Source organism: Apis mellifera, linkage group LG11 (genome assembly GCF_003254395.2).
Source record: "Apis mellifera strain DH4 linkage group LG11, Amel_HAv3.1, whole genome shotgun sequence".
In the NCBI taxonomy this organism is placed as follows: domain Eukaryota; kingdom Metazoa; phylum Arthropoda; class Insecta; order Hymenoptera; family Apidae; genus Apis; species Apis mellifera.
The window spans coordinates 15,582,284-15,608,329 of NC_037648.1; the positions used below are offsets into that span (position 1 = coordinate 15,582,284).

Below are 26,046 nucleotides of genomic sequence, written 5' to 3' on the forward strand. Positions count from 1 at the left end.
ATTCTAGTCCTTAGCTTGTAAGAAGCTCGTATGACATGTCAGGTGTTGATTCACTAGTCATACATTATGCTAAGTCTATTAGATTAGCAATTAACCGATAATGCTAATCGATTTAATGACGTGTAGAAAAATGTCAACCGACAGTCAGGATAACGAAACAAGCCGCTTATATACGTGTATATATATATATATATTTAAAGACGTTCCAAGGCTAGAAAGGTAGGTGTGTATCGACCAAGCCAAGTTCTCAATGAGCAGTTTCATTATCGTCTTAGCAACGATCATTGCTGCGTCAGCTATACCTACGCACGAAGCCGCGTATCCATCCAATACTATAAAATATATTAGTTTACGACAAAACGCTTCGAGTTTCGTAAGACGATTTTCTTTCGCTATATACATATTGCTACTTCTAACACTATGACATATATATATATATAGTTATTGACACAGTTCAATCGATTCCAGATAATAATGCAGACAAGTGGGACGAAACGATTCAAGATTATATCAATTGGAAAAAACTGTAAAGAAAAAGCGTAAGGATAAAAGCGAGCTAAGAGACGTGGAGTCTCGATTCGTTGCTCGTACGTAGTCGAAAAGGATCGGTTGTCACGAGAGCTAGTGAAGTGTAGTTTCCTAGGCGGATCAATCAAGAGGCAACGATGAAAGCGTTATGTATGGTGACGTATCATTGCGGCCACGTTTTGCACTGGTGTTCGCGAACCACTATGTAATCTATGTAATCTCAAAAAAAAAAAAAAGCCGTATCCACTATTCTTATTTGTACTTACGATTCCAGCCTCGTCAGCCACGTCGGTACGACGCACATTTTTTTCGAGTCATCCCGCGATCGAGACTCTCTTTTTATTCACTTGCGATGGATGGATGAATCGTCGAAGGCACACACTCGAGGAAAACGAGCACCGGTAAATAAAAAAAAAAAAAAAAAATTGGAGAAAAGAAAGAAAGATATCGGGATCGAGATTGTGAACAAGACTGTGCGTCGAGAAGAATATGGAAAATGAGAGATACGGATGGAAACTGTCCGGGGGAAGAGGAAGAACAACGAGGTCGACGAGGGAAAACCGGCGGATCGATCGGTGACCGTTGAAGGGAAGCTCGCGAATACGAGAAGAGATTGTGAAGACTCTACTCCGGAGTTGCGTTTCCCCCTACGATTCGTGAAAACAGGAAACGGCGAGCGGTGAAGAGCTGCAAAGGCCCTGCCGAAAGCGAAGCCGACTCACCTCGTACTCTCCTGCGGGTCGAGCTATTTCCAGCATCGATCCGTTTCGCGGAGAAGAAACATGCGCGTACACGACACCCACCCCCGCCTCCCCCGCCCTTAACGTCGCCCTCACTGTTTCTCCGCCGCCCCCTTCTTCCTCTTCTGGCCACCCTTCGCTAGCAATGGCCTCAAAACACGGACGCGAAACATACTCGTCCCGTCGTCGACTTCAACTATCGATTCAAACGTATTCGTCCCTCCATCAATTTCCACCTTCGTTCGCGGAAGAGAGAAAGGATTGGAGACGCGCAACTAGTCCCTTTCCTTTGGAATTTTCATTCGAATATTCTCGCATGAATTTCCTTCGAAAAGTATATATATGTAATCGTGTCCATAGAATTTCTTATTACATTTGATTATTATTCATGAAAACTGGTCGAACAGTTTTTTTCCATCAATGATAAAAAAGACTTCAACTTTTCTCGCAACTTTCTTTTTATCCCCGATAATTTTTGTTTTATTTTTTTCCTTTCCAATTGCGACTTCCTGCTTCTTTGTATACCTCTCGTTCGATCTAGCAGAAATTCATCGTGCTCGTAGCCAAGAAACTTGCGCAGAAAATGATCTCGATTATTGATTCTCCAACCTCCATTTGTTGAATTGAAAGGATTCGAAGCGTGCTGATGCTAGCACTAGTCATCTTTACCAATGATCGTGCGATTACTTTTCTTTTATGAGAAATTTTTTTTTTTTTTTTTTTTTGGATATTAATTCAATTAAAAATAAAACGTTTTTTAAAGAAGGTCAAAAAAAAAAAGATGTCGAATCGATTTACAATGTAGTATAGCCGAGATCGAAGAAAGTTTTTGTAGGTTGTAGAATAATAGGATGGGAACAGCTAGGAGCAACGAGAAGCTTCGATAAACTTCTCAAGAAGAGATAAAAATAGAAACAAAACGTTCGTAGTATAACATGAGAATTTCCTGTACAGTTTGTTTTATTACTGGGATCAAATCAAATTTCCGCAATTTATAATGATATTTTTGAAAAAAAAATTGAAAACGTTCATCGCTCTCGTCGATTATCTTGCGCCTTAAAAGAAAAAAAATATTTACCATATTGTTAACTCCTCGATTATTTTATCCTTTTTTATTCTTTCTCTTTTATTCATAAAATTATTTGTTCTTAAAATTCTAATAATTCATCCCGATCCTTTAATTGAATTCTCTATTTGTATCTTTATCCGTCTACAATTTCTCAAAAAAAAAAAAAAAAAGAAAAAAAAAATCAAATGATTCGAGTGTTACGTATGAAGTTGAAGCGGCTTTACAAATATTACAATAATATTTATTCAATGGAATATACTATAACAGAACATGGAAGAAATTGGGGAGTAGAAGAGGAGGATAGGGGGCGAAACAATAGAGACACTGCCTGTTGATTTCTGTAACATTCGCTCTGACTTGAGATTGAAATCCTGCATGTGTATATATATATATATATACATATACACATATCTGCTTGTTTTGAGAATGTGTATATATATATGTATATAATATTTATACGACAATAATTTCATCACCTATTTACATAATACGTTTGAACAAACAATTTAACTGCGAATGAATTCATTTCCAAGGTCTATTCCGAATAAAACGCATCTCCCGAATTTTTTCTTCTTTTTTCTATTAATCGAACAAATGGCTATTTTTTTTTTCTTTTCTTGATAGTTGGTTCATCTTCTATCCATCATCTATTTAAATGATACGACATATAGATATAATTAATTCCAATCTAATTTTAGTCTTTTTTCTTTCCTTTTCATTTCCTTTAGAATGTTTTAACGCGATTGCGTACGTAATACCGTGTACGTTACTTTCGCGCCTCGTTATTGCTAATTATATCGCGTATTATTTTGGTTCATTCGAATTTTAAAATGCAAATAATCGTCTCTCTTTTTTTTCTCGATCTCTATCATCGTCAGTGCTTGTATCTTTCGTTCGTTTACATGACGGTTTCGCCTTTGTATTAAATGATCTACACAACGATTCGATTATTCTAACACATCACAGACTTCTAAACGATATTACAGATTTCTACGATATCGATCTTCTCTAAACACGAGATGTCGCAAAATACTAAAGAGACTAAGAAACGAAGAAGAAAAAGAAAAAAAAAGAGTAAGAAAAAATACTTTGTATAATTCATTTTGGACTTTCTTTCGCTTTCTTCGTACACTTTCACACAGGTTTGAAGGGAAGAACGATTGGATATAACGAAAGGCATAAAAATAGCTAACTCGTGATAACAACAATGGTCGGTTTTCAATATTCGTTTCTCCTTTGATTCTTCGCGATACATGTGTGCGTACCGTATACGTATATACAAAGTGTATGCACCTATACATACAGATTTCTTCTTTGAAGTTGTACGTTTTATTTTGTACACATAAAATCAAATAGGATTGTCGAAAAAAAATACTCGCAACAATATAGCGTACACACACTTCGAACAGGCATCATTCCTGCAAGGATTAGACTTTCTGTACATAATGCGCGTGCTGTTAACGCATTGCCTAGGGAAATCCTAAACGGGTTTTTAGTTATTAACGACACATTAACGACGCCGTACTCGAGCACGCTTCACGGGTCCAACTAAAAAAGAAAAAAGAAAAATGGCTGTCGTCGATAATTTTAGAATTAGCCGCTTAAAAAAAGGTACAATCGTTTTACTGATCTTTGTTTGCGTTATTTAATCTGCTTGTGTTTCAATCGGTCGAGAATAAGAGTACGGTTGATAACGATGACGAATAACGAGAATAATCAAAGCGATAATGATAATAATTAATACAATTAATAATATTAATAATAATAATAATAATAACGATAATAACGATAATAACTTCTTATTCATTCATCTTTTTTGTTCTATACAAGTGCACAAATATTTACAGAATTAATATAACGACAGATACACGAAAGTGCCGTTGAGCGTGTTTCCCAAATGTTTCTTCTTTTCCTTTTTCCCCTTTGCCCTCTCACTTTCCGTCTCTTTTTTCTTCTCTTTCCTTTTCTTCAAATATTTTGGCACATTTCACGTCCTCTTCGACACGCGGTCTAATTGGCACAATACTCCGACCATCGTGCGTGATTTCTTAACTTAACTTCTTAAATAGTGGACTAAAAAGGTAGCAATTAGTATCTTTTTTTTTTTTTTTTTTTTTCACGTTTCTCTCACCGGAAACATTCTTTCGCTTCTAACTGGGTTTACGACATCAACGAATGAAACTACTCTCGGGAAAATTTTTTTTCCTCAACTAAAACCGATCGTCGATTTTTTTTTCTTTTTTAAGATTTTTCTCTTTTTCTTTAGGAGTCACGATACCATATTTTTTTTGTTTTAGCGAGGATTTTCGACTCGAAGAATATCCTGCGTTATTGCTAATCGAGTAAAGAAGGTGGATACAATGGATACATGGCTGATACATGAGAGTTCGATACTGGAAAAAAAAAACATTTCTTCGAAGACAAAAATAAGAATGGGGGGGAGGGAGAGGGGGGAAAAAAAAGAAAAAAAAAAATTTATTTTCCAAAGTGTCTTAAAAATTCGTTTACGCTGGTTTATACACACGAGCCTAAGTCTATATCGTATTAACGAGGTCTACTTGGATTAGAAGTTATGGTTCTTTCCTCTAAATAAACACGAGAGGAAGAGAGTGCCTAGAGCGAACGATGAAACGTTTATGAGTTCCGCCTTCTTCGAAATTACTAGTTTCACACAAAAATTACGAATACGTGGAGGAAACGTGGTTTACGTTAACAACTTGCAAAGTCTTGCGAAATATTTCTTTTTCTTTCTTTTTTTTTTTTTTTCTTTCGACTTAAAAAACTCAGCGATAAGAACGCGCTCTCCTTGGGAGGAGGATTTTATCGTGAAAATTGTGACAACGCGAAAAGTCTTTCGTGTCTTTGCGAGTGAAAAGGCTGCTCTCGTAAGATTTATAAGATTTTCGCGTTTTCGTTTCATTTTTTTTTTTTTTCATTTTTTTTTTATTTTTTTATTATTATTTTCGTTTTCCTTTTTCCTTTCGGGGGCTCGGTGTATCCTGGAGAAATCTGGTGATTTTTTTTTTTTTTTGAAGAGAAGAGAAGAATGATCTCTCTCAAAAGTTCACATATTCTTTGGGAAAATGTTTTATATATAATATATCTTATATACGCAAAAGTAGTAGCAACTTTTTCCCCGGGACGTCTCATCATCGGTATAAATTATGCAGAGTAAAATCCTCGGGAGAAACCAGAGCGTTACGGCTGATGACGGGTGAAAAAACGAGCGTCACGATCCTCAACGATTCCTCCGAGATTCGACCTTAAACTCTCAGAAGAATCCCCCCCGTACGAACAACGTAAATCGAGGAACGAGAAATCACGCGAATTTTCGACGCCCTTTGTACAATGACGATCTCTCTTGCTGACGACGATCTTCGAATATTCAGATGGCACCATATATACGACACGGAAGACTACACCAGCGGTACTTGGAGTACGATAGCCTGGCATCAGGAATCATCGTTTAATTAACGCGCGCGCGTGTACGAAACGTTAAAATGTATATAACAGGCACCAGTAAAAGAACCAGGTCCTTGGAAAGCGACTTTTTTTTTTTTTTTCCAAATCAGACTTTAAACCCGCCTCTCTCGATATTACTGGCCTTTTCCGCTGTCTCAGCGAAATTTGGCTTGGTGTTTCGAAAAAAAAACCTTGCTTCGTTCCATATAATTTTTCTCTTTCTCTTTTTTCTTTCTTTACTGAACCCAAGAAGCAGGCACCCATTGAGGCTCCCTCTCCAACGAGTTGATCTCCGTCAGCAACTGATTGTACGCTCTATCCGTATCCGTGTTTATGATGATCATGTCGAACAGATGCCCGTATTTATCCTCCATTTCCCGCGCCTTCTCTATAATATCCTTCAACTCCTCCTCCTTGAAACTCTCGTTATTCTTGATCCTCTTCTGGCGAAGTTTCTCCAAACTTGGCGGGGCGACGAATACCACGTACGGTTTCAAGTCCGAATTTCTCAATATCTTCAAGCTCTGCGGATGCAGATTAAGAACACAAATTTTACCAGAGTTTACTACGGATCGTATAGCTTCGACGGAGGTGCCGTAATAGGCTTTCTCGTATTCTCCGTGCTCGACGAACTTTCGACAAAGTATATCGGATTCGAATTGAGAACGAGAGATGAAATGGTAGTCCTGTCCGTCCACTTCCGAGTCCTTTCTTGGACGACTCGTGTCTGGAATAGATTTTAGATAATTTTTACTCGTAGATTCCAAGATCGAGTAGAGGATTGAATTGACAAACGATACGAATACTAGTGGAGAGCTTACGAGGAATAGCAGCAGCGAAACGCTCGCTGTCGTGCATCAGCCTCTGTCTCAGCTCGTGTCGCCCGATATTTGGTGGCCCTATCAGCACTATCGGTCTTTTGTGATTCGCTCTAGGATAGTACAACGCCACTTCCTCGTAAGTAAGTACCTCCTCGCTGTCGTAATCTGTAGAAATGTAAATGTTTGATCAGCAAATATTCGTATTTGTGTATATATATGTAAATCCCTTCTATACCGACCGTCGATGGCAGTCGTTGCGTAATGCGGATACCCGTCGTCGTTGTAGTTCGCCCCAAACTTGTTCCGTTTCTTCTTCTTTGGATTCTTTCTAGCGCACAACAACGTGCTAGATTTCTTGGAACCGCGCACGGTCGATTTATCACCGGCGATAGTTTGCTTCATCGATTCTCGCCTGCGTGAAATTAAAGAAAGAAAGAAAGAAAGAAAGAAAGAAAACAAAACACGTGAAGAACAAGAAAAAGAAAAAAAGATTCACGCACTGATGCTGGAAGGCTTTGCTTGGTATCAAACCAGCCAGTGTTTGATCCTCTTCACCCTCCCGATACGCTTGCCACCAATTAGGATCCTCTTGAGAGATCACGTGCAACACGTCACCCTTCTGAAAACTGACACCCAATTCCCGGCACGGTATATAAGGATCTTCCTCGGGATCGTAATCGAAGTGGGCCCGTATGTGTTGTATCTGAAAGATCATCGTTTTAGAATCAAAAAAAAAAAAAAAAGGTCAAAATAATTTCTCCACTTTACCTGATTCGTATCTTCCCTTCTATTCGACAAATTGTTCCTGTGACTCGTGGGCGCCGGGAGCACGAGAAAGGTTAGACTGCCCTGCATACCAGCCAGAATATCGCACACTTCGTTTACGCTTTTGCCACGCATTTCCACGCCATTCACCTCGAGAACCTCGTCCCCCTCGTGCAAAAGTCCAGACTTGTCGGCCGCGCCTCCTCGCACGACACGCCCTTCGTGGAATAAGGTTAAGGTTAAAAAAATCGTCGAACGCAAAAAAAAAAAAAAAAAAAAAAACGAGAATTACCTATTATAACCGCATCACCCTCGTTCCTGACCGTAGCGCCGAGAGGCTCGTTGGTTTTCTCGATTCTGATAATCTTAATGTTGTCCACGACCCGGGAGCCTCTCCAGCTGGAGGTCGGGCTCGGTGGACCGCTCGGCGACGAGGACGAGGGGCTCTGTTTCCTCTGCAGTCCATCCACGTACGAGATGATGGAGTCGTGGGTGAGGAGGAGGGCCTCCATGTCGTAGCTCGTCAGAATTCCTGTCAGTTCCTCGACGGCGGCGATCGTTTCCGCTCCACCGACACCTGTTGCTGTCGACGAGGACTGCCATTTCTCCAGAATGTCCACACACTGGAGAGTTGAAGCGTGGGAAAGAAAAAAAAAAAAAAGAGAGAGAGAGAATAAAAGTTGTGTACTCAAAAAACGAGGATCCTTAAAATTTGTTGAAAGAAAGTGTGCTGTGAAAACAAGTCTCGCGGAAGGAACGCAGGTCTGATCGATATAGAAGGAAACTATTTTCATAAGTATTTTTGTCGTATTTGTCGCGTTAATATATCGATATGCGTCGAAATAATAAAGTTTCAAAAATATTTCAGTCTTGGATAATTATCCTAACGTAACTTTATAAATAAAAATAATTTTTATTATTTCGAGCATTCAAATAATACGTATACTTTTATGCTACATTGTGGTGTCAAGTTTGTCAACAAAGCGTCTGAAATAGGCGGTCTTAACGAAGGACCTTTTTACCCTTGAACGGACAGCGAGACTTTTTTCTAACCGTGAACAATATTCATTGGTGGAAAGAAGTCTCGCAGAAGGAATCCGATTGGTTAATTTGGAAGGGAACGCCTATTTCCACACGTATTTTGTTTCTCTCGTCACATACACTAATTCAAACGAGCGATCCGTATCTAAACGTCGATGCATAGCATAGACAAGATCCAAAGAATTCTAACCTCTTATTATACATCAATATACGTAAGTTAATTATAATTTATAATTTAATTTATAAATGTAATTTTCTATTCGAGTAGTTAATAATAATTGCACGTATATTTCAGTTTTAGACGATTATTAACGTAACTTCATAAATGGAAATAACTCTTACGAATTTGAATATTCAAATTATATACTCTTTTGTGTAGCGCGTGATATCAGAATTGTCAACAAAGCGTGTAAAGTGAAGATAAACGATCCTCGAGAGCGAAGAATTTCTGTGATATTTTTTTTTCAACGGTGAAGTTATACGTACGTCTCGTGCTAAAGTGGAGGCGTCCTCGGTGTGATGTTTCAAAACTTTGTTCGATCTTAAACGATTTCTGAGGATGTGGTGGGTGGCGAGCGCAGATGCGAATCGACTTTGCACCAGAAGAGTTCGCACCGCTTCGAGTTCGGCTTCGACACCCGGCCCCGAAATGCCTAGAGCACCGGAAATATTGCGCAACTGAAGCTGTAGCCTCTCCAACGTCGCGACGACCTCTCCGTATGCTGAAATATGCAACCAACGATAATTAGAGAGGTTCTTCAAACGTTTCACCCCGAGGCGAAACGAGGCGAGGCGTCCTCCCTTTCTTACGAGAAATAATACTATTTTTTTTCTCTCCTACTTTAAAAATTCATCGTACAACGAACGCGATTCTTTTGATAAAACCTGCATAACACTTATATTAATACCTCACGTATAAGAGGGAAAGATGGTAAACAGAGACAGGGTGACGCGAACAAGTGGTCCTCTTCAAATCGTCTAGTCCAACTCATTCATCTTTCTTCCCCGTCCAACACGAATTTTTCTACAATTTTTAACTTCCAAGATTATTGGACTTTTTTTTTTTTTTCTCCCCGATACGAACAATTCTCACACTTGAAGCGTACGATTGAGAAAGAAATGGAAAAAGAAGGAATTATACGAAGAGCAGAGAAGTGTGTCGTTAATAATCGAGTGAACTTACTGAGGGGCCTGGGAGGCTCCTCTACTTCTTGCGTGGTGACGTGCGTTGGACGGCCGACGGTGGTCACCTCGTCCTGCGTGTATGCGAGATTTTCTTGGCCCGAGAGGCTGGTCGCGTGGCTCTCCAGAGCTTGCAGCTTTTTCGATCCGCGTAACGATCGATTGAGTATCTCCTGCCTCTCCTCCTCATCTTTTCGTTTGCGTAGCTGCTCCTACACAATTAAATCATCCGTTTACCTCTCGTCTTTCAATGATTAAAAAAAAAAAAAAAAAAAAAAAAAAAAACTTCTTATCCTTTGAAAATATCGCGACGTTCGATTATTAAATCGTCCAAAGATAAACGCGATGACCATTGTTACCGACGTGGAATCGTCATGGATATATATATATATATATATATATCGTTATCTATATTCGAGCTGTTGTAGATCGAATCTTAGAGACAAATTTCATTCCCTTACCTCGTTCCTCGTATCGTGATGTCTTGCATAATTTTGGAAAATATCTTCCGTAAACACACGATCGTTCCACGCGTCATTCGACATCAAGGAGGGCACATTTATAACACTTATCACGTCGGAGATAGAACGTTGGAATCGTAGGTTTATCAATTATTTCTTGCTGCATACCTTTTTCGCTGTGTAATTTTAGCTTGGAGATACGATTTAAAAAGTCATGCAGATTCTCTCACACTCGTTCACACGTATCAGGACACTTATCAAGAGCGAGCGTTTATAAATAACGGGTGAGCAATCGAATAATAATAACGATAGATGGAAATAATGCTTTCGATATAGATTTATCGCGAGATTATTTTTCCTTAAAAACGAACCGATAATAATCGCCAACGCTTTCACGTTGAGTGTTCTAATATTCGTGAACGGTGGTGCGTCGTTATTGGCGGCCATTTTTCCTAACACGTTCACGAGAGAGAGAGAGACAAATATAACGATATACGTGCACGTGAAATAAGCAACGTTCAAAATAACGTAAAAAATCCAAGAGAGGACAAGTAAACGTTCCATCTAACGTGAAGCCAGCATTTGTAATTTAGCTATTCTTCGACTAGAGTTGCGACTATCGATTATCGATATTTTATCGACAGTTTTTGATATATCGTATCGAAACAAGTGAGTGGAATTATTATTTTTTGAAATGAATAGATTTTATTTAAAAAAAAAAACTATATTCTATTTAATTATTTTGAAATAATAAGAAATAAAAATACGAATTCTAATTAGTTTCATATCCAAACGATATTGATACATATCGATATATTCAATTTATTATATTATATTATTATATTAACAAATCAATAAAATATCATTGAATCATATTAATATTAATAATTATTTCGAATAAGAAAAAAAAATAAGAATTCTAGTTACTTTCACCTGTTGTTCAAACGATATTATCGATATATTCGATATTTATTGGAATAAAATATCGTTGGATGATAAATAACCGTTAAAAATATTAATAATTATAATAAGAAAAAAAATAAGAATTTCGGTATATTTCATATTGTAATCGATATATTTACCGATATATTACCGACAGTATATCGACATTATCGACGATACAATTCTCAAGCGACGACGACGAAAATGCAATTTCGGTCGAAAAATATCGAGCCTCTTTACCCAAAGTAGCGACAAAGATCGTTCGCAAAATAAGCTACGAGAGAGAACGACAAACTTTCCTCTTCCCCTATATCTTGTTTCCGTAAGCGAAAATCTCGGGCGGAGAAGGCTGGAACTGCATCGGGTTACAATCGACGCGGTTACAGCGATCGGTGTTGAACGCCCACCGCGCGATAAAGCGCGTCAACCGCGCGAGAATCGTTCCACAACCGATTTTTACGTAACCGTTTCGAGGTCTATGGCGTATTATTGAGAAATAGTTGGACGAAGCCAACCACTCGCGTTCCACGCGTATGGCTTCCCGTACGTCATTTCTTCGCCTGCTAGATGGATTTCTTGCGATTCTGGCAACGATCTGCGATTTTGGCCAGAAAATTTACCAAATATTTTCTTCCCCGTTAGTAATCCACTCGAAAATTAAACGAGAGAGAGTGACACAAAAATGGAAAAAACTTTTTCGTTCCTCGATATCGATTTATATGAAATTTTCTTAATTTTGAACATTCGTCACGATTCTAATAAATTCGAGTCAAAATCGAAAATGGGAATTTTCAATTTTCGCGGACAGAGAGGTTCTGAGAGAAAAAAGTAAGATTATTTTTTTTCGAGAATAATATCCTCGAAATTATCCTCGAGAAAGATGACTCGTTATCGCAAAGCGGGACGGATGTTCCTGGTTGGTTGGCGTTCCGTGGTATCTGGTTTTCAACGAGTGGAAGAAAAGCAGAGAGAGAAAGAAAAAAAAAAAAGGAGGAAAAAAATTCCGGACCGGCCGTAAAGCGGGAGAGCGAGGTCAGGGTAGGGAAAAATGGCTCGGTTCGTTCGCCTGTGCTATATACCTATCGAAATTTACCACTCGTAACGTTACACTCGAGCCTCGTGTAATCTTAGACTATCGTTACAAGGGGTTCTTTACATTCCAAGCCACACTTGACTCAACCGTGCACGAGGTGAAGTCAAGGAACTTTTGTAAAGGCAAACACGTCGTCGTCGGCCGCCTCGATTTTCATCTCTTCAAAGTTTTCTGTAAATCTCACGGGATCATCGATTCGTCAAGCGAACGAAGATGAGAATGGAAATTCGAAAAAAAACACGGAATCCAGTGAAAACTGGATCGTTCGATAACTATCGCGTCCGGATCTCGTAATTTCCTGCCGGAACACGGACAATCGGTGATCGGTACAACGATTTCGAACAACATATTATTCCCCGCCTTTTGCCCCGTTACGCAACGCTAAATTATTCATGCGAAATACCACGTGCGATTCTTTTCGCACGCCCACCAAAATATCTCTCTCCGCCAACGTTCTCACTTTACTCGTTTATAATAAATCCTCGCTCGATAAAAATTACGTTTTGTTTTGTAAACGTTCCCTTTCCGTCGGTAACGCGCAGTTATCGCCAATTTGTCAACGTTTTTATCGTTACTCGGTTAATAAATCGCGAAATCTTTGCTTTCGATAAACGTTGCTTTTCCATCGATTATTTCCAGCAATTATCTCGATTCTTTTCGCACATTTATCGAAATGATTCTCTTTTCATCGTTTCGATACTCGTTTAATATAAATCGCAAGATTTTTGTCGGTTATACGGTTTCAATTCGATCGAATGTTTGCTCCTTCGGTAAACGCGGTCGTTCCCTGATCAACAGAGGGAAACGTCGAATCGAAAGAACCAACTATTCTGCAACGTTCTTATCGCTAATTTCACCGATTGAATTATTCACCGATTTCTATCGCGCGAAATACGTTGAGGTATTCGTGAAGATGTAATCGCGTCGAAAGAATAGAGAAAGAGAGAGAGAGATGTATATGAAAGAAAAATGAAAAGAAAAAAGAAAGAAGAAGAAAAGGCTCGTACCTGGTATTTTCTGATGGAATGCAGTTGTTGTTGCGTAGGCTCGGCATTCGCGTTATCGGTGATGTCCACGTTATTGTTCTGCGTGGACAAACGTAGGTTATCTTTCGGCGGTCTGGCAGGTGCCCTCTTTTGATCTCTCGGGGGGATGGCAGGTTTCACCCCGTTCAGACCGGTCTAAAAATCCGTTTCAAAGGGAGGAAAAAAAAAACAGAGGCTCGCATTAAAGCAACCCCAAGGTAACAGAGGGCGCCGCGATCGCGACTATCCCCTCTCCCCTCCCTACTCCCAAAAAGAAAGAAAAGAAAGAAAGAAAATTTTTTTCTCCTCCTGTTTCTGATCGTTCTTTTCTCGACTCGATTTTTTTTTTTTTTTCAAGGGAGAGTACCCTTGGTATTCCTTTCTCGGCCACGAAGGAAGCGAAGAGCAACGATCTTCCAGGGAAAAAAACGCGAGATTATCGTGACAGAGGAGGAAGAAAAACACATGCAATAACGTGCACGTGGTATATATTACCTTTCCTCCTACGTAAGAGACGGTCGCTGGATCTCTATCTCTAATATATCCTTTCTATCTATACTCGGCTGGACATGCTCGTCAAAAATTTCTAAAGCTCTCTCTACGCATGCATTTCAACTCTTGCCGAACTTTTCCCCCCGAACCAACCATCGAGAACGAAGAGAGATTTTTCACGTGATCCTTGCGAAAGAAGAAAGCGAAAGGGCAGAAGCGAAAGAATTTACCTGATTTACCTCGGCAAGCTGTCGTTGACGATCGTAGTAGCGATGGCGCGAGCCGTACGTACGTATTATCCTCCTTCTCCCCCGATCCGGCTCCTCTTCTCTCCATCCCACCGAGTTTTCCCACGAGTTCGACCGCGAGATCAAACTCGACTCGGCGAATTCGAGCCCGCGATTCGATCCGCCAAGCTCGAGCAAGGAGACCGCCTCGGGATCGAGCTTGGAACAACGGCCGTGGTACTCGAGCGACAGCCTCGAGTTGGTCCTGTTTTGCGCATGCGCGAGAGACAACTCGCGCAACGAGTTGCGACAATTCTCGTCCGTTTCTCGACTTCTACTTCCTCTTCCTCCTCCTCCTCCTCTTCCTCGAGTCGAGGCGAGAAGGAAGGAGAGCCTCCCCCCCTCCTCATCCTTGCCGTTCGAAAAACGGACAACGGTGCAACGGTCGGTTTCGTGGAGGCAGGGAGAGGAGTGGACCGACCACGAATCGTATTCCTTCTCCTCCTCCTCTTCCCCCTCATTCCCCTCCTCGCCCGTCAATTTCGAACGGTTAGAGCAAGAGCGATTAGTGGCGCGAGGCGTGGTTGCGTGCGGAAGCGTGCAGCGTGGCGCGGGGTGATGCGTGGCGACGAGAGTGCAAAGGAAGCGTTGGAAAAGCATACTCTTCACTTTGGACCTTCTTACCTTGTTCGAGGAGGGGTCGAGTACGAGATCCGTAACAGGCTTGCCACCAAGTTGAAACCTATTACTACGATCGTACTTCGCGCGCACGATACCCGCCCCCCCTTCGTCCCCGTTCACTACCATCTTATTATTATTATTGTTGTTGTTGTTGTTGTTGTTATTATTATTATTAATATTATTACCACCACCATCACCACCACCACCACCACCGTCGCGTTTCGGGTGTCGTAACAGCGACGCGGCGTTCTTGTTCCCGTTCTTGTTCGGCGGGGGATAGACGGGGTGGCGTTTGGCGACGGGGACGAAGTCGGGGGGGCAGTCGACGGCCACCTCGCGATAGGCTTTGCCGCCGACCACCAGGAAGCTACCACGGTCCACGTGCTCGAGATCGACGGTGGACGCGTCGCTCCTCAGGGTCGAGTAGCCGCTCGAGATTTGTTGATGCCTCTTCTTCTTCGGCCGCTGCTGTTGTTGCTGCTGCTGGTGCTGGTGCTGCCGCCTCGAGGACGAGGAGAGGCTGCTGCCCGACTCGATGCCGGCCAGGTCATCGCTCGAGCCCGCGCGTATCAGCGACTCCTCCGCTTCCACGCCTCTCCCCCCCTTCTGCTTCGACCGATGATGATGATGGTGATGGTGGTGGTGGTGGTGATGGTGCTGGTGATGATGGTGGTGGCCGCCGCTCGACGACGACTGTTGCTGCTGGTGCTGCTGCTTCTTGCCGACGGTCGATTTGCTCGTCGGAACGATCGATGGACAACTCGCGTCCGACTTCAACTTATCCTGCTTGCCGCGAGAGGGACACGAGACCAGAGACGCAACAACGTCTTGCTCGGTGGCACGCGGGATTCTTGGGATGGTGGGGCATTGCTCGGCGTCGATCAATCGAGTCAGGTCGGACACCTCGTCCGATCTCATCAGAAATCCTTGCAGATCCTGAAGATCGGCCAAACCGTAGGCGGGGTTGTCGAACGAGGTGGTCGTGTTTGTGTTCGTGTTGTTATTGGCGCTGGTGGCGGTAGTGGTCCTCTGGTAGAGTGGCGCCACCTTGATCTCCGGGACGACGGGTCCCCGGCAAGGGGAGCCGAGATCTATCCGCCTTGCGTCGTAAGTGGGCGAGCCTTTGCCACGTGACTTCGCGTGTCTCAGCACCAGGCTGGTGTCGAGGGGGGCGGTGCTGTCCGATCGGCCGGAGGAGCTTCTCGGGCTGGCCGAGTCGTCGCTGCAAGTCTTCAACATGGTCGGATAATCCTCCTTCGCGAACGGGTAATCCTCCTCCGCGTCGAGATCGACGCTCGACTCCTTCTGCCCTTCCGTTGCCCCCGTATTCCCCTCCTCTTCCTCCTCGTTCACCCCCTCGTCCTCCTCCTCCTCCTCGTCCTCCTCCTCCTCCTCGTCCTCGTCCTCGAAATCTTTGAAAGGAGGGTTAAAATCGGTAGTTGTATCGTACCTGTCCACCTCCTTCGCGATTCTCTCCTCCTCGTCCTCGAGGCAGTTCTCGATCTTCAGCTCGATCTTGAGCATCGGCGGCTGACCGTTCCTGACGGCCGGTTCGCTGTTCGGATCGATTCTAGCGCGGTTCTCTAGGTTGTTGATGCGTGGAGGCGGCGGCGGCGGCGGCGGCGGAGGCGGAGGCGGCGGCGGCGGCGGCGATTTTTTAAGGGTGTCGTTTTTAAGGTTTAGGGAGAGGTCGAGGTCGCTAGCGCTACGGGGTGGAGAACGAAGAAGCTCGTTCCTGAAATCGGACGAGCGGCTGTTTACCTTGTTGGGATAGGCCTTTTGAAGAAGGGTGTCGGGCACGTCGACTGGTAGCTCCCGGTGAGGCCCTAGCCCGCCAGGGGCCCACATCTCATCCGGGCCCAACCCTTCCTGCCCCTTCTTCGAGCTGGTGTTGTTATTCTCCTGCACTTGCTGTTGTTGCTGCTGTTGCTGCTGCTGTTGCTGCGAGTGTGTGTCCGTCAAGCCACTGCCGCTACGCCTTCGGGACCTGGAGACGATTCAAAGGAAAAACTGTCATTTTCTTTCCCTTCCTCTTTGCCGTCCCTTGCTTGACACGAATTCGTCACATATTTTTTCTTTAATTTCGAATTCGTCTCAACGCAGTGGAAATAGGTGTGTTTTATGGAGAAGGTGAAGAGAAAGGAGATTAAAAATACGTTTTTGGTACATAGGGTATATTTAGCGAAAAAAAGTTTGGAAAAATAATAGCTTGATGCTACGCAAGCGAATTACTGGGAAATACTATACTACGTGAAAGAGAGAGGATACAAATTGCTAGAAAGTAATCCTCTTCGAATTCTTTCGTTCCCTGTTTGACCGATTGAAGGAAAAAAAGGAGGGGATGTTATAAAAAGATGGTAAGTTGTCCAAGAAAGAATCGTAAGCTACGTAAAAATTTACGCGACACTGGCTTCCTTCCTCTGACGAGAAGGTTCTCCTTTTCACATTTCACCCCTTGATATACTTGGTAATTACAAAGTGCAATTTACCAGCGCGATCCTTTCGACTCGTTGACATTTAAAACGGAAATGCTCGCCTCGATGGAAGCTTTATCGGATCCGAAATAAAAAGTGGCCGAGTCGACGCTTTCGATATCTTTAACTTTCGTCGTTCCATAAAGTGAAATATTACAAGAGTATTACGAGGTGTAATAAAATTCGATCGAATTCCATCGAGTTTCCAACCTTCTGGACGGTCGAGGATAATAATTGGAATAAAATTTCTCGGTGATCCGACGAAAAAGAAAGAGTCATCATTTCTGACGAAATGAGAAAAATTGGGAAGAAAGGAGAAGTAGATAGATTTCGAAAGCGAGTTTAGAAAACTCGCAAGAATTCGTTCTCCTGCGGCTTGCCTGGCATTCTCACACGTCGGTTATTACCGGTCGAACGAGAGCAGCGAGTGAATAACGCGTTAGAAATTTCAGCCGAATATCAAGCTGGAATTATTCGATCGTGACTTTCCCGCGGTTTCGAACCGATGGAATTCCTCGGTTAACGTTGGAACGTTGCCAGAATTTCTGTTAATAATCGTTAAAGGACAATTTATTTTAGTCGACGACCAACCGTTTGTTTGTTTGTTTTGAAAAGCATCGCGATATAGTCTCAACGGTCGAACGTAGACGAAAGGTCGTCCAGGACGAATTCGTGGAATGAATACGATTTTTTTCCACCGCGCGGATCCAGTTACAAAGGGAGAGGGGGGAGCGAAGAACAAGAGCGCATTACGCCCGTACCCTGAGCGGCGGCCACGTGAATTCCACGAGTGGGTATACCCGAAGAGAGCCGAGACAATGGCCGAGTTCGGGACAAAAGCGACGGAAAACGCGCACGCGATACGCGCCTGTAAACCAGTTCACGTGCTTTCTCTCCGTACTTCTTTTCGAACATGGATCTCCTTCCCGTTTTCTCGAATATTCTCTCCGATTCTTCTTCTTCTTCGAGTAACGATAGGTGGAGAGAGAGAGAGAGAGAGAGAGAAGGAAATTTTCCGATTATTCATCATTACGATGGTCGATCAAGGACGATGGAGCAAGGGGCAAGAGATGGAAGAGTATATGCGATCCGGTAGACGGAACGACAAAAAGATAAAACGTATCGAGTGACACACGGTTGGTATGCGGGGAACGTGTACATATACGTGCAATCTATCTACGTGGCGGCTACTCAGCGATGGGAAACTCGACCAGCTCTCTCTCTCTCTCTCTTCGCTTGAAGCTGATATCTAGGCTAGCCGGTGGCTACTTTTATATATATATATATATATATAAATAGGGATTATAGTGTTAAAAAGGGAACACACAATGATATTCGACGGGGCATTTCCGGGGAACGATTCGATTCAAATATATTTTCGCGCCTTTTTTTCAAAAATAATTAATCGGGAGTTTTTTTTTTTTAATAAAGAATAAAAATGGATCCTTTAAATAAGGAATACACGTAAAGCAAAGTTCGAATCCGCATCGTACGAAAATTCGAAGAAAGCAATGGAGCTCGTTTCGGAGAATGGAGACGAGGGGGCTTTTATCCCGGCTAGGAATACGTTCCACGAAGTACCCCGTCGTCGTTCGAGAGAGGTTGAAAAGCTGGAACAGACCTAATCGCGTTGCGCCTCTTCAGCACTCGAACTCTCTTCGGTCGTCTTCTTCTTCTAAGGAATTCGCTAAAACCGTCCCATCTTGCTCTACGATTCCGCTCCGACGCTTCCGATCTAACAGCGTCTACTGGAAAGCTAGACGACTCCATTTCCCGATATATTTAAGAGCCGATCGAGCAAAAGCCGAATTGCAAGAATTCCACAGGGAGCCTGGAACCCGTACCTGGCCGCCAGGTAACGCTTTAGTCCATTAGAGGACAAGGCTTTTCCGACCGATCATGCACGAGAAATTCCGAGAAAACCGAGACAATGTTAATCGAGTTTTGAAAAATTGCAGAATTATGGTCAATATTTCGCGTACACCGTTACTCGTTAACGACCGCTTTGGCAAACACCTCATACTCGTATTTTCGCAGTAACGATCCATCCTACGAACGGGCATTATCGTGTAACAATATTTTACCACGTTAATTTTGGATAAAACGCACTTATTGGATTTGTGCACGTGTCCGGATGACGTACGAAACGATCGTGGACACGTGGAGTAGCAGAACGCCTGGAGTAGACATGCCTTTTTAACTTCCGGCAAACGGTAACGTCCGTGGAAGGAGAGAGAGGGGGAAGGGGAAAGGAAGGATTCTCAGGAGGCAAAAATGGCAAAGCCTCGGTTTTCCTCGAATCGATTTCCATACAAAGAACTCTACGAGATCCCTCGTAGGGAGCAAAATCGCTTCAAAAACGCTCACGGTCGTGAGCGCGTTTCGATAAAAGCGGCAACTCGCATCGCCGTAACGTCGAAATAAGAAAAGGCGCGTGTGTATGTACGAGTGTGTGTATACGTGTACGTATGTGTGTATGTATGCGCACAACGACGACGATAGCTGCGTAGAAGAGAGTGGAGAGAAAGACAACGCGCGAACGTCGGTGGTTGGAACACCTACCAGTGTAGCGTTTTCAGGATTCTCATGGCGTGGCTTCTCGACAATTCGTCCTTCGTTCAAACCTCATGGACGGACGAGCAGCTCTCGCAGCTAGCGCTCGGTGTGCGACCAACCAAACGAACGAGCTAAGAATCTCAATCGCTCGCTATATCTCCATTTTCCTCTCCCTCTATCTCCTCTTCCCTCATCCCTCCACTCTCATCTCTTCCTCTTCTTCTTCTTCTTCTTCTTCCTCCTCTTCTTCTTCTTCTCCTACGCGATCCTTCCTCCTGTATCACCTCCCTGTTCCCGCCCTTTCGTACATTCCCACCGCCCTCGGGTCGCACCACACGCACAAATATTCCACCTCGTAGATCGGTTTCCCCGCTCCCCTCCACATCGACTCACACCGACCACTTTTCCTCCGGTCACGCACCGTACTACACGCAACCGACGATCCGCGGAAAGATCTCACACTCGTATATACGCGCGATCGAGGAACGAGAAGTTCGTCCGCTTCGAAGGAATGGATGGGTCGCGTTCGTATCACTGGACGGACGCTGCCGCGTCCATGCTCCCTCTTGGTTTAACGGGAGAAACGAGGGAATGGGAGAAGAAGAAACGGGCGAAGAAAGAGAGAAGGAGAGGAAAGAAGCGCGAGAAGCGCAGACTCGATGCTGGCCTGCCAAGGTGTATGCACCTTTCGAAGGCTGCGAGGAACGAGGAAAGAAAAGAAGAAGGAAGAAGAGAAGGTGGAGGAGGAGAAGGAGGAGGAGGAGAAGGAGGAGGAGGAGGAGGAGGAGGAGGAGTGCACTATATCGTACGGAGAACGCTCGTACCGGTTTTGGCCCGCCGTTGGACAGGTATTCCCGACTCCGTTAACCGCCTTAATTGCGCCCTGCTCATATCACCCGAGGGGGAAAACCGAAACGCTTTTCGTTTTACCCTCTCCTCTCTCCTACGTGTTCCCTCCCTTCGATCGAACAACTCTCGATCGGCACGCGGTGCAAAAGATCGCCAGTCGCGTCTCGAGATCCTCTCCGCTTTCACCGAACACGCCTCCTCTTTTCTCTTTCTCCTTTTCGCGATCAACAAAAGTGGTCGCGCTTTATATATTCCAACAATTTTCTCTTCGCGGTTCGTGTATCTTCGATGATCGAGAATCGATGACGGAGGAAGAGGAGGAGGAGTCAACAACCACCACCATCACCACCACGACCACTACCACTACTTCTCACTGTCTCGAAGTATTGCACTACGAAATGGTTTCCTTTCGAACTCTCTTTCTTTCTCTCTCTCTCTCTCTACACTTTTTTTTCCACACTTTCCAGCTTCCGAATTAATAGAATCGGTGGTGTAACGTAAGCAACGTATAAACGGTAGAAAAGCATAGAAGAACGCACGATGAACGCTGGCATCCCTCCAGCTTCGAACTGACGTGAGTTTGTTGGCTTCGCTTTACTCCGACCGAGGCAAGCCGGTGTCCCCTTCTCTCGATCTTTCTTTCCCTTCCCCCCCACTCCACCCCCTCTCGCTGTTTCTCGTACCCTCTTCCTCATTTGTGGCGTTTCTCTTCTTCTCTTTCCTTCCCCGCCTCCCTTTGACCACTTTACCTGTCCCTCAACGTCACCTCTCTTTCCCGCTCACCGCGCCTTTGGTCGCCACCACTTTTCAGCTGCGCGTTCTCCTACCTTACCTCCCTCCAAGGGAACTGCCTCTTTCATACCCCTCCAACGGTCCTCCTCCACGCTTCGCTCGCTCTCTTTCCTCTACTCGATCGTGCTCGACTATTCCTCTCTCTCTCTCTGTCTCTGTTCTTTCTTCTTTCCACACTCTTGTCCACTTCTTCTTCTTCTTCTTCTTCTTCCTCCTCTTCTACTTCGTCTTTCCACCCTTTCTCTCTTTGTTCGTCCCACGAAATTCCGGCTTGCTCGTCTTTTGTTTTTTTCCAACGTTCCCTTTTTGCCCTGGTTCGCGTGGCAATGTAGAGAGAGATTTTTAAGCACGAACCCTTCGGATCGAAATCGGATCCAACTCTTTCCATTTCTCCTTCTTTTTTTTTCCTTTTTCCAAAAATTTATCGCACGCTTCCCGATTATTCCTACGTTACTCGCGATTCTCTTTCTCCACCTCGCTTCGCGTCCTATCCTCGACTACCCTCCCGCTTCCAGAAGTTTCCGCTCGAGTTCCTTCTTCGTTCCATCTTTTTCTCTCGCGAGGCAGAACACGTCATCGCGATAATTTTTTGCAACCCGATTATCTATATAGATAAATTTTATTTCCTATAGAATTCCCCCCTTACCTTCCAACTTCCAAACTCGCGTCTTCTTCGCGGATGCCCACCTCTCTCCCTCTCTCTCTCTCTCTCTCTCACTCTTTCTCCCCCCTCCCTTCCTTCCCAACCGTCCACGCTCTCCCTCTCTCTCTCTTTCCCGCGGCGTGTCGTCGCTCCTGCGTTCCGAAGATCACGTAGCCTAGCATTGAAGTCTCTCGGCCCTCTCCTCGCCCGACCGATCTTCCATCTCAAGAATTTTCTCTCCTCCTCGATTATCTCATTCTCCACGCCTCTTCCTTCTCTCTCGCCTCTTCCCATTATTCACCTCCCCTCCCCCCAATAATTCGGCTCCTAAGGAACTCGAGGAGAAGGAAGGAAAATTTCCAACGTTCCTTGTTGTTGAGTAGCTTGTTTATTCTCCTACGAGAACGCGTGAACAGGACTCGATGTTCTTCTTCTCTCTTATTCTCTTCTCGAAAGAATTAATATACGCGAGATTTAAGAGAAATTGAATTAAGGATATAGGAATTGTGGTTTCTCTAGAGAGATGAAAAAAAAATTCTCGCAAAAGCGTGTGAGAAAGCGCGGTTGTAAAAGGGAAGAAGCGTTCGATCGTCGCGGATTTCGAAGACAAAGGTGGCATTGTCGAAGCGAAGGCTCGCTGCGACAAATGCCAGGCCTCCTCTCCATTCATTCGAGAGCCTCATTTGCGGTAACAAAAGCAACTCGTTTCCTCTTTTTTTTTTTTTTTACCCGAATCCGGCGTCACCGGAACTCTCGTTTCTTTTTCTTTTTTCTTTTTTTCGGTTTCGAATAGAAGCGATTGGCTCGCGTTTCGTTTATCCCCCTCGCTCGTCACAACAAGTGATTCTCTCTCTTCGAACTCTTTTCAAAATAATCAGAGACTGACTGAATTTGTCAGTCATCCTTATCTACCGCAAGATATCGCGCGTTTAGAAGAAAATCGAATACGTAACCGTGGAAAACAACAAAGATTCTTATACATATTATAAGATAATTGTTTAAAATGAAATATATCTCGATTTAAATAAATCTGGTGAAACGAAACGATTTGAATCCACTTTTTATCCTCTCTGAAAAAAATATTTTATATCTCCAGAGGAGAGTTTATTTATTTATTTATTCTTTCAAAGGAATAAGAATTAAATCGTTGCGATTTATCAACGATTTCAAGTTCATCGCCACAATTGCGCGTTTTTCCTTCTCACGCGATCGCGTTTCGCAATTCGATTTAATTCGCGCGCGCGTCCGTTCGAAATTCACGTAACGTGCGGAAAAACGTTAATGAAAATCGATCGTTTCGTCCGGTAATGAGCCGGTTACGTAAACAGATGCGAGAGAGAGAGAGAGACGAAGCGGTTGCATAATCTGATAATGCGAGTCGAGAGGATGCCACCACGGAGCGAGTTATTGAAATTATAATTTTAATCCTGGAGACGATAGAAAATGAGTAGAAAAAAAAATTTTGGAAAAAAAAAATTTCCAAGAAGCGAAGGGATACGAGAAAGATCGAAGGAACGCGAGCAGGTTGAGCGCCATTGCCTATCGGAAGAATTGTTTGTACGCCGTCGCTCGTTTTAGGAAACAGCCTATTCTTCGACCTATTAGCTGAAACGATCCGAAACACATGGCCCGTTGCTCGGTTGGTAAGAAAGAGAGGCCGGCTACCGGTGGAGAAAGTCATACGCATACCCGTGGAAAATCGATAAATTTCGACCGGGTATCGCGTAACGCGTGCACGCAAAAGCGGGGGATTTTTATCCCATGAAAGAAGCGACCGCGAGTGGAAACCAGATTCCTTCTTCTTCGAGACCGAGGAAAAGAGAAATTCCTGGCTGTTCGAGGGGAAGGAAAGATTTAATAATTTTTCCATTGCACGCGAAAGCGAATTCTCCCCTCCCCGTTTGAAAATCGTTTCTCGAAAGAAAGAAAAAAGGAAAGAAAGTTTTTCCCTGCTGTGGAAGCATATCTCGATGACGAAAGAGCAAAGGACGCTTCATAGATAACCGTCGGCCTCCTCGTTCTTTACAGGTGAATTCCAGTCGAGATTGGACGCGCCGCCAATTCACGCGAACTAAAAGAACACTCTCGATTCACGCGAATTCTCCGAAAACTTGTCTTCCTACGTGTAGATATCGTGGAGATATCGAGAGAACTCGCCCGATCGATCGGGAAGAAAATTGAAAACTAGCGCTCCTTCCCCCCCCCCCTCCCCCTCCCTCTACATCTTTCCAATTTATAAACTTTCTTTTCTTTTCTCATTACCTGCAAAAAACAGTGAAAATTCCTAGCCTGTGCGCGACGCACACCCAACAAGGTCTGCAAGAGTCGCAACGGATCCAGCCGATCATCGTTGACAGGGAGAAGACAAAATCCAGCCCTCCTCCCTAAAAAAAAAATCGGGGGGGCAGAAGGTGAACGAACCGAGTGAAACAAACCGAGTGGAGGCAAACGCTGTTGGACGCGACACACGGGCCGCGTTTAGCGCGAGAACTGGTGGTCTGGAATGCGTTTTATCGGTCGCGGCACCTGATATCGAAAACTTATCTCCTCTCGTTCCTTCTGCGCGAGTACATAGCCAATCCTATCTCACCGAGTCGAGCTCGTTAAACTTCTCTCGAGAGAGAGAGAGAGAGAAAGAGAGAGAGAGGGGGAGGGAGAGAGAGAGAAACCGTGGTTTCGCCATCCGATATTTCGTTATTTTTAACGCCTCGTGTATCCTCGTTATCGATTCTGTGAAAAATGAAAAGCTAGCGCGATTTTCATTTTTCATCGCACCTCGTGTCCGCCTATTGAAAAATGACTCGACCGAATGATCTTTTTTTTTTTCCACCAGTGATGGAAAAAAAAATTTAATAGTCGAATAAACTCACTTCGATAATTTTCGTTCGATGCACGGAATAAACGCGTAGCGACAAACGAATTAACGTTATTCGTTTCAACTACGCTGCTGCTCACTGGTGGAAAGAAACGCCTATTCTCTATACGTCTATTTTTGTTTCTATCATCGTATATTTGTATTACGATAATACAATATCATTTATTATAATATTTCGAGTCATGGACGATTATCGTACGTAACTTTATAAATGAAAATAATTTTTACGATTTTGAATTTCAAATTGTAACCGTTTTACTATTACGTAGCGCGTGGTGTCAGGAATGTCAACAAAGCGTCTGAAATGGAAATAGGCGGTCCTAGCGAACGACCCCTCTTGCCTCTCTTGCCCCTCTTGCGCCGTCCCGCGAAACTTTTTTTCCAGCAGTTGAGCAGCAGTGCCTCGACCGAACAGCTTCTTTTTCGACCACAACAACACGGACAAAATTATTTCGAATAATTTATCGTTCGAAACATGAGATAAACAAAATGTATAAGTGTCATGGGTGAATTAATGTTATTTGTTTTAATTATAGTTACTTTTGGATTGATGCCCAACTTTGTGTTTTCTACTCGCATATAAACACGCCGAATTCCCCACTCAACAAGCGTCGCTTACGTGGACGCACGTGGCCAATCGCGAACGGTCTCCTCGGTTCGGAAGGGCTTGCAACCGTGCAACGCACACCTGATGATCAATCGTGCACGCGACCCCTCTATGAGTCAGTCGAGTGAGAAAAAACGATCGATCTTGTTTTTTTTTTTTCGATGGAAAAAATGAAACGAGCCTCGAAACGAAAAGATAAAAAGCGAAATTTACTTTACTACCACGTGGCTTCTGATTGATAAATATTATCTAACTCGCATCGTTTTCAATTCGTTCTTCGAGTTTCGAAGAGAGGAAAAGCGTTCTCGCTTTCATCGAAGAACGAGAGTGAATTCGGTTGGGTAGGGGGCGATAGGCTTCCGCCTGTCAGGTGCGCTATTCGAAACGCAGGTGGATCCCTAACCCTAAAGCCCTTTCCACACAGTTCTCCCGCGCGCACTAACTTTTTCCCGCTTTTATCCATCTCGATTATTATTCGAATTTCTTTGAGATTCATTCCCATTATGTGAGAGAATCCTTTTTAATTTTTCCACGAAAATTGGATTACGTTCGAGCGTAGAAGATTAAATGGAAAAGTGTGGGACGGACTTAAGGGATCTCACGTTTCACGGTCGAAAATTCGGAAGGGGAGGGGGGGGAGAGAGGAGAAGCAGTTTTGGCTAGGGGAGAACATCACAATGACATCGGTGCACGAGTAAACAGTGGGCAGGTAAAAACGGAG

General features: G+C 43.7%; 1 protein-coding gene and 1 long non-coding RNA gene across 13 annotated transcripts in view; one reads left to right on the plus strand and one right to left on the minus strand.

The window, feature by feature from the left end:
• Positions 1-140: 140 nt before the first annotated feature.
• Positions 141-958, plus strand: LOC113219131. 3 transcript variants are annotated; one of them, XR_003305785.1, is made up of 3 exons: positions 141-223; positions 469-683; positions 803-958. It is a non-coding gene; the product is annotated as an uncharacterized LOC113219131 (long non-coding RNA). The 3 variants fall into 3 exon arrangements; XR_003305786.1 differs by having other exon boundaries at positions 141-219; XR_003305784.1 differs by having other exon boundaries at positions 147-373.
• A 3,161-nt stretch (positions 959-4,119) lies between these two features.
• Positions 4,120-26,046, minus strand: part of LOC409904 — a 39,575-nt gene continuing 17,648 nt past the window's right edge. For 5 of the 10 annotated variants that reach the window (XM_016914813.2, XM_016914812.2, XM_016914811.2 and 2 more), the window contains 10 exons: positions 13,852-16,516; positions 13,112-13,285; positions 9,610-9,820; positions 8,913-9,148; positions 7,678-8,008; positions 7,389-7,603; positions 7,121-7,323; positions 6,860-7,032; positions 6,621-6,785; positions 4,120-6,526 (listed from right to left, as the gene is read on the minus strand). In XM_016914813.2, coding sequence (XP_016770302.2) covers positions 6,036-6,526; positions 6,621-6,785; positions 6,860-7,032; positions 7,121-7,323; positions 7,389-7,603; positions 7,678-8,008; positions 8,913-9,148; positions 9,610-9,820; positions 13,112-13,285; positions 13,852-16,516 — 4,864 coding nt within the window. In that variant the 3' untranslated portion in view covers positions 4,120-6,035. Of the gene's footprint in view, positions 6,527-6,620; positions 6,786-6,859; positions 7,033-7,120; positions 7,324-7,388; positions 7,604-7,677; positions 8,009-8,912; positions 9,149-9,609; positions 9,821-13,111; positions 13,286-13,851; positions 16,517-18,624; positions 18,812-19,565; positions 21,050-24,105; positions 24,331-26,046 lie in introns of those variants that run through there. The other 5 variants (XM_026443998.1, XM_006570316.3, XM_016914814.2 and 2 more) reach the window with 5 other exon arrangements.